General features: G+C 35.6%; 1 protein-coding gene across 1 annotated transcript; it reads right to left on the bottom strand.

The window, feature by feature from the left end:
• Nucleotides 1-957: 957 nt before the first annotated feature.
• Nucleotides 958-8,139, bottom strand: coq3 (coenzyme Q3 methyltransferase). Its single transcript, XM_051131215.1, has 6 exons — nt 7,860-8,139; nt 7,553-7,705; nt 4,826-4,925; nt 2,295-2,537; nt 1,787-1,946; nt 958-1,584 (listed from the first exon to the last, which is right to left on the bottom strand). The coding sequence occupies exons 1-6, from the start codon at nt 8,021-8,023 to the stop codon at nt 1,394-1,396; spliced, it is 1,011 nt and encodes a 336-aa protein (XP_050987172.1). The 5' UTR covers nt 8,024-8,139; the 3' UTR covers nt 958-1,393.
• Nucleotides 8,140-8,571: the final 432 nt, after the last annotated feature.

Here is an 8,571-nt window from a genome sequence, read left to right as displayed (position 1 = left end):
TATACATTTAAAATGTGGCATGATATTGCATAATTGCATTATATTAGTGTTACTCAGTTTCGTTGCTGGAAAGTAAACCAGCTACAGCACAAGGTTAAAAGCAGCCTAAAGTTCTTAATATGACTGAATTTGTATTTAACATGATAACAATTTAATAGAAATATCATAAGTTACTAAAAATAATGCTTACGTTTCCCCAGTTATTCAAAAGCAGCTAAGTTACAAAAAAGAAGCAAAAAAACATTTACATTACCAAAGAACATCATCACTCTAGCGCGACTTTATGTACTATAAAACACTCTCGTTACAATTACCGAAGCTATCTACACTTCATGATGTAGAAATCTCTCATACTTACATCGCACGTACATCTGCACTTTGTTTATGATTTGAGAATTCGCGAGTCAATATTCAGTCAGCGCGCGCTGAAAAACAAAGCTCCGCTGTATCAGCGATGACTCATCTGAACGCCTCTGATTGGCCGTTGCATTCATCATGTCAGCATAATCACGTGCGATTGATTATAACGCGCAACGCTGTGAAAAGGCAGAGCAAGAAAGGTAATGGAACAAATAAGCCCTAATATGAATTAGATATATTACTAGCCTAATATTTTTTTTTTTAAAAAAGGCATGAGCCACAGGCGATATCTCTGATATGGTCTACTGGCACAACCCTAATCAATCTATCAATCAATCAATCAATCAATCAATCTATTTATCTATCTATCTATCTGTCTGTCTGTCTGTCTGTCTAATAATGCAGTAACCTGTACTGAGGTTAAACATGAAGCTAATATGGACGGCTACAGAAAAGTTAAACTGATTGCTATAGAGGACTTCATGATGTTGCATTTCTTGTTCCAGTTATATTTTAAAGTTAGCATGACAACAGACTAATGCTTGATTTTTGAATACTCAAAGACAATTGTTCAGGCTGAATAAAACACCTTCTCAATTATGACACAATTGTTTCCATTTTATTAAGTCAAAAACCATTATAGAATTTTCTTTGTCCGTTTGACCTCTGACATACACCAACCAAAGATCAACACCACAAAACACGCAAGTAAATGGTTGTTAAAATACATCAAACAATAGTTGAAATGGCATGTGGCTTGTGACTGTGGCATGCTGAGTGGATCAAAAGTGCTTCAATCTTAAATTCCGCTCTTAACAAGAGCTTTACAAAAGAGACGTCTATGAATCATGCCTGATAAAAAAAACGTTTTATCAAGGAACACAATGCAAAGAATGATTATTACCGTTTCAGCAAATCTTCACTATGCAACATATTTTGAAATATATATTTTTTTCTTTCAAACATATTTTTGAAAGTGTGTGTGTTATTTCCCCATTAGAGAGCTGCATAGCAGTTCCAACATTATAATAGCTCAGCTGTAACTTGTGGCTCGACCAGGTTCATCCTGGTTATCACTCTCAGCCCAGACCCGGTCAGGCTGGGGTTCTTCTTTGCGTTTGACTGCATGTAACGCATAGTTGATGGCCGTGCTCTTCTGCCAGCTCCACGCTCCTGTGAGAGGATTGTACATCATGCCTCTGATAGCCTCCACGTAGAATCCAACTGGGATACAGTGAGACAAGAAAATGGTAAAAGCAAGTAACAAAATCTACTGCAACAACTATGTAACGTATACCAGGGTTTTCCAACAGTGGCTGTTGGAAACAGCAAAGGAGATCCGTAATAGAAGAGTGGAGAGGTAATACCCAGAAACTGATCAATGAATGATAGTGTGACAGAAATGGAAGACAGAGACGACACTCACAAGACTCCAGAAGTCGTTCCAGATCCTCTGGGCTGACGAACTTCTCCCAGTCATGAGTGCCACTCGGTACAATCCTTAACAGCTGCTCCGCCGCCAAAATCCCGAAAACGTAGGACAAGTTGGTTTTGTTAAGAGTGGTGATAAAAAGAGAGCCACCAGGCTAAGGAAAAAAAAATGAAAATATTACAAATATTAATTATGTTACACATTAAGAAACTAATATTTTATTTTGACATTTTGATATTTTTTATTTTATACTTAAATTATTAAGTGATAAATTATCTAAAGAGAAACTGAAAAGGAAATAAAGCAAAACAGAAACAGGCTGATGAAAGTGCCTGGATGTCACAGCATTAGGAAAGATTATGGGGATTTGGAGTAACTCTTCTAGTCCTGACACACTGACCCAGGACATTAAATCAGTCCATTCAGTTCTCTTAGCTGGGATTCCCACTGTTACTTCTGTGCAACTGTCATTGTTTCAGATGTCAGTGATGTTGTGACACACCTTCAACACCTGCTGGCAACAGCTGGCAAAAGCGTCCAGGTCAGCCAAATGTTCCACCACCTCAGATGCCACTACAGCATGAAATCCCTCAACTTCCTCTTCGGCGAGCTCCTCCAGGGTGCAGGCCTGATAGCGAACTCTCTCCCGTAAATCAGGATCATAGGAGGAGTGCAGCTCTGCGGTCCGCACGCTGTCCTCCACAGGGTCTATTCCCAGGACATCTGCTCCTAACCTCCCTAGTGGCTGAGAAAGGTTAGTGCTACTTTGGTTTTTTGATACCCATGTTTGATAGCATCCAGAGCAGTGTTACTGTTTACCTGAAAGGATAGTTCACCCAAAAGTGAAAATACTGTCATTAATTCATTCATCTTCAGAACACAAATGAAGATATTTTTGTTGAAATGCAAGAACTTTCTGACCCTGCATAGACAGCAACGCAACTGACAAGTTCAAAACCCAGAAAGGTAATAAGGACATCGTTAAATTGCCCATGTGACATCAGTAGTCCAACTGTAATGTTAAGAAGCTGCGAGAATACTTTTTGTGTGCAAAGAAAACAAAATTAATGACTTTTCAACAATTTCCTCTCTTCCATTTCAGTCACATGGATTATTTTAACAATGTTCTTACTACCCTTCTGGGCCTTGAATGTGTCAGTTGTGTTGCTGTCTATGCAGGGTCAGAAAGCTATAAATTGGAATGTTTACAAATTATTTTAAGTAATTAAAGTAAAACTGACCAAATTAAATATTAATATTATAAAAAAAGCTTGAATGAAAACTAGAAATGTTAGCTATGACTAATATAACTATAATAAAATTTAAGCTAAACAGAAATATTTAAAAAAAAATTATAAAAATGACAAAAGCAGATAACAAAATTACATAAACCTAAACTAACATTAACATAAAAACATAACATAAAAATATAAACAATATAATATATAAAACAATATATATATATATATATATATATATATATATATATATATATATATATTTATTAATAAATACTTTATTTATTTCGCTATAATAAATACTTTATTAGCATATAAATAATACTAAGATAACACTAATCCACAAGACAGAAAGTATACATTTTTTATTGTTGATTTTGGATTTGTTTTAGATTAGTATATATAAATATATTTTTAATGGAAAAGAAAATTAGGATATTAGTAAAATGTACATGACCAGTCAAACGTTTCTGAACAGCAAGATTTTTGATGTTTTTAAAAGAAGTCTCTTCTGTTCACCAAGCCTGCATTTACTTGATCCAAAGTACAGCAAAAAAAAAGTAAAATTGAATTGAATATTTAATATTACTATTTATTATTTACTACTATTTTACTATTTAAAATTTACTATTCCAGTCTTCAGTATCACATGATCCTTCAGAAATAATTCTAATATGCTGATTTGCGGTTCAAGAAACATTATTATTATTATTATTATTATAGTTTATTATAGTTTATTTTTTCAGGATTATTTGTAAGCTTTTGTAGCATTATACACTATACTATTCAAAAGCTTGAAGTCAGTATAATTTGTGGAGGGGCTGAAGAAAGTTTATAAATTAATACTTTTATTTAGCAAGGATGCTTTAAATTGATCAAAATTGATGCTAAAGACATTTAAAATGCTACAAAAGATTTCTGTTTCAGATAAATGCTGTTCTTGTGAACTTTCTATTCATCAAAAAACGTGAAAAAATTCTACTTAGCGGTTTTCAACATAATGATAAATGTATTTTGAACAGCAAATCAGAATATTTGAATGATTTCTGAAGGATCATGTTACTAGAGTAATGATCCTAAAAATTCAGCTTTGAAACCACAGGAATATAAACAAAAAAAATATTTCTAAATTTTACTGTTTTTGCTGTACTTTAGATCAAATAAATGCAGGCTTGGTAAGCAGAAGAGAGAAAAAAAACAAAACAAAAAAAAAACATAAAAAGCCTGCTGTTCAAAAACTTTTGACTGGTACTGTAGTTTTTTTTGTTTCATATTTCTTTAGGTGTAAAAACACAGCAGCACAGAAAAAACAATCAAATCTGCACATCGCCCTCTGCTGGTCATTCAGGGCATACATTCAGAAACAGAGCTGCAGTAACCAGTCAATTGTCTGTACCACTGATCTGCCCTAAAGGGGATCCTCCGACATAAGCTTTTGCATGACAGGACACTCAAGAGACATCACGCTCACCAAAAAACAACAACGACACATCAGGCAGAGAGATGCCTGGAGAAAGTGTGTTTATCTCAGTGGAGGAAACCACTGGGCGTAAAGCTGTCTGTTTTAATCATGTTTTTCAGTTGGTAGGTTTTCAGTTATCGTTTGCAGCCAGCTAAAAATAATCATGCATGTTATAAACCTAACAAACACGAGAACGGCTTTATATCGCTACCACACCCGGACCAAATCTCTCAAGTATTGAAATATCACACAGTATCTGTAAAACTGTACTAGTGCAACTAGCGCAATACTCAATCACCATTACAGTATAATTTGATAATTAACAGTAGTTACCTCGCTCAGCACGCCTCCACCACAGCCGACGTCCAGAATCCTGAGTCCAGCCAGAGGTTTGCCCAACTGCTGGATGCCGTGCACATTCAACAAATTATCCCTGAAAATAGGGTCAAAGGTCACAAAATGAGGTTAAGACGACATTAGGCTAGAAAACATGTCACCTCTAGTCATGCAGAATTTTGAAAGCATGTACATCAGACTGACATGAAACAGAAAATCCGAAGCTAATCACAGCATGTAGTTCCACAATGCGCTTCCTGAGTCACAAACACGTCTTACTGCTAGTCGCCCTGGCTAGACGCATGCCTCTGACATCCTGAAGCAATTGTACATCCTCACTGCTCATCTCGCTGGATCCTAAGGGCAACATCCTCACATTTTACCCCAAAAGCTTGGACAGACAGTGCAGACCAAAGCAGCCTGAGGTGCTCACTGCCAATCCTGTTAACTCAGCCCATCTCAGCCAACAAAAGAAGGAATTCCCTGCCTGATCTCTAGAAAACACACATTCCTCAAGTACAACATAATAACCAGCAACAGCACAGAGGGCCCTCATTTAAACAAGCCCTGGGGCACCGCCATACACGCTGTACACTACAACTGATCCCGTGTTCACGGAAGGGGAAGAAATTGTGCGTTGGATGATTCCAGTAGGTGAGGGAAAAGGCTTACAATGACAAACGCAATATCCATCCTGGCTCTCATGGAAACAGCTGCTGAAAGGAAAATCAGACATGCTGCATAAACTAGCAGTTGTCCTCACCTTTTCACCCTAATTGCCATTACCTGAACATAGGAGAGACACTTCCGTTTTCTATCTCTGGACATGCTACTATGCTAGTACTATTGATAGAACAGCCTTACATGGATTAACAGAAATTATTCATATAAGATCATCATCAAAACATTTTTTGAAAGAAACAAATACTTGCATTCAAGGAAGGATGCATTAAACTGATCAAAAGGGACAGTAAAGACTTGCACATTGTTACAAAGGTTTTCTGTTTCAAGTAAATGCTGTTCTTTTGAGCTTTCTATTTATCAATGAATCCTAGGGGGGCAAAAATGTAGCAAAATTCAGCTTTGCAAGCACAGGAATAAGTTATACTTTAAAATACATAACACAAAATAGTTGGCTTAAATTGTAAGAATATTTCCCAAGCTTTAGTGAGCATAATCTTTCAATAAACACTTTAAAAAATATATTACTGACACCAAACATGAAAAACTTTTGGGAAGTTGTAGGTGTGTCATGGTATATCCATACAAAACTATTTTAAGATAGGGATGCACCAATATTAAAAACTTAGACAGAACAATTACTATGTTATAGCCATAGTGTTTTTATATAAATAATTTACAATAAAACAAAACTTATGCTTTTAGAGATTAAGCATTAGAAGACAGAAAATGCCATTTAAATGTAAAAACAAAAGGTAATGAGAAGGAGAAATATGTAATATCAACCAATATCAATAATTCAAAAGATTATTAATATTGTCTAAAAACTGATACTGCACATCTCAATTTAAAACAGGGATGGGCATTTTTTTTTAAATGTTGTATTTTAATATCTTGGCTCATAAAAAAATTAATATTCATTTATTTAAATTATGTTGAACAAGACATAATCAAGTTTTTGTCACCATTTCTGAACAAGCTTATGATTAGGCATTATACAAAACAATGTTCTACAACAATGTTACATTATATGTCAATAAACAACAATAAAAATCTACATGGCTGGTGAAAGTTGGCTCCTCAGTTTTATAACAATAAGTGCAATGTGCAGATCAAATATTCGACTATAGAGTGTTTTCACAACGCGTCATCAATTGGCCATATTGGCGGCACTGAACGTAAACAATGCCACTAAACCAAATGAAATTCGCAGATTTTGCTGATTATTGCTGCTGAAATGGTCAATTATTGTCATGTTTTGAGCAGTACTAATCGGTCAGACCGGGAAAAACATTTGGAGTATTACAGACTACCAAAAGTTATAATAAATCAAGGAGAAGAGTGCAAAAAAACATCTGAGGAACAAAAGGCGTTTGTGGTTGGCTGATCCAGGATTTCCAGGGCAAGAGTTTTGACAACATTCATGTTTGTTCTTATCATTTCCAGTCATGTAGGTGAAATGTTAGGCTAATATCTTAATAAATACTGCTCATACATATCTTTACCACAAATTAACTTCAGTTTGTTAAAATATTGCGCTAGTATTAAAATATATCCTTCTTTATATGATTTAGCAGCTCCCACGTTTTTTCCGTGGTTTAGACAGCATACATTTGCAGAACAACATACTCAGTAGTACATTAACCGTGCAGTCCATGCTGTTGTTTACATCTGAGTATTGCCAATATGGCCGCACATCCGTGTAACTCACCAAATTGTGACGCAAGTGCAAACCCCTGTGCACACCCCTAATTTAAAACAGTATTTTGTTCATTCATGAATTTAAAAAATGAAGCTATTATGCATACAACATTTACTAGCAGTGCTTTTAAAAGTTAATGTGTCCAACGGAAACTAAGACTATTTAAAATGATCTAGCACAAGCAAAAAGGTGAAGGAAAATAAACGTTAGCCTAAAAAATATATGAATGTCTAAGGGAAGTACACATTTATAAAAATAACCTAAAATATTAGTAAAAGAAAAAAACAAATACTATAGTGACACAATGGCACTTTTATCAGTAGAACAGAGGGTAAATGTACCGTATGAAAGGCACTCTTAGGTCATTCATGGAGTGTAGGGCTGCAAACTCTCCCTGTAAATCCCACCACTTGCTCGCCATAGCCTGAAACTTCCGCACCTCGGCGGGGTCGAGAGTACTCTGGGAAACCGTGCGGACATTTAGACGGGTCAGTCTGTGGGAGAAAGCTAAATCTTTAAATCATACGTCGTTAAGATTCTCTAGTTAACAGTAACCCAAGGCCAAGTACACTGCAAAACTGGCCTATTTAGAATAAAAACATGCATTTAATTGCATGCATTCTTGTTTAGTAGATAAATCAGTCTCACCCGTTTGACAGCTGATTCCTCTGTCGGTGATGCAGACACACCGTCCAGCTGCACAGAGACCGCACTGCATTCAATCTGGAGGACACGCTTCGGGTTAACGGATATTTAAACGTCGATTCTGCCAACAGCCCAAAAGCCAATCGTGCTAATTTCTTGGAGTACATAACTGAAATTTATTTCGTCATATGTATCTTAAATGATCACTGACTTCAGTCAGTAAATCCAATGTGACCGTGGCGTGTTCGCAGAACTTCTGACCGAGCAGAAACTCAGTACGAAATCAAACGTTCCTATATCACAGTATAACAAATACATGCACTTTTTGATGTATCATTTTCAACTGATTAATCTTAAATCAATGAATAAACTAAAAGGTCATTACGTTTTAAATTAAACCGTAAATCTGCAACCACAAAATACACAAAATGTGCTTTACCTCAAAACCACACACTACGCACTTCTGAAGAATGAACCAAACAGTTAAAAAAAAAAATATGGTTCATACAAGACGTCTTCATTTAAAAATAAAAATGTATTATATACTCACCCATGTCACTTCAAAACTGTATGACTATTTCTGCCGTGAATAATTCAGTTCATGAAACCACTCTGAATAATTTATTTACGAATTTGATAGGGTTGTCAAGTTGAATTGAGTGACTGCATTCGGTCGAAACGGTTCACAGCTATCAGTAAATAACTTAATAATAAT

Source organism: Labeo rohita, chromosome 16 (assembly GCF_022985175.1).
Source record: "Labeo rohita strain BAU-BD-2019 chromosome 16, IGBB_LRoh.1.0, whole genome shotgun sequence".
Taxonomy (NCBI): Eukaryota; Metazoa; Chordata; class Actinopteri; order Cypriniformes; family Cyprinidae; genus Labeo; species Labeo rohita.
The sequence above is the reverse complement of the archived record's forward strand: the minus strand, read 5'-3'. Positions and strand labels throughout refer to the sequence as shown.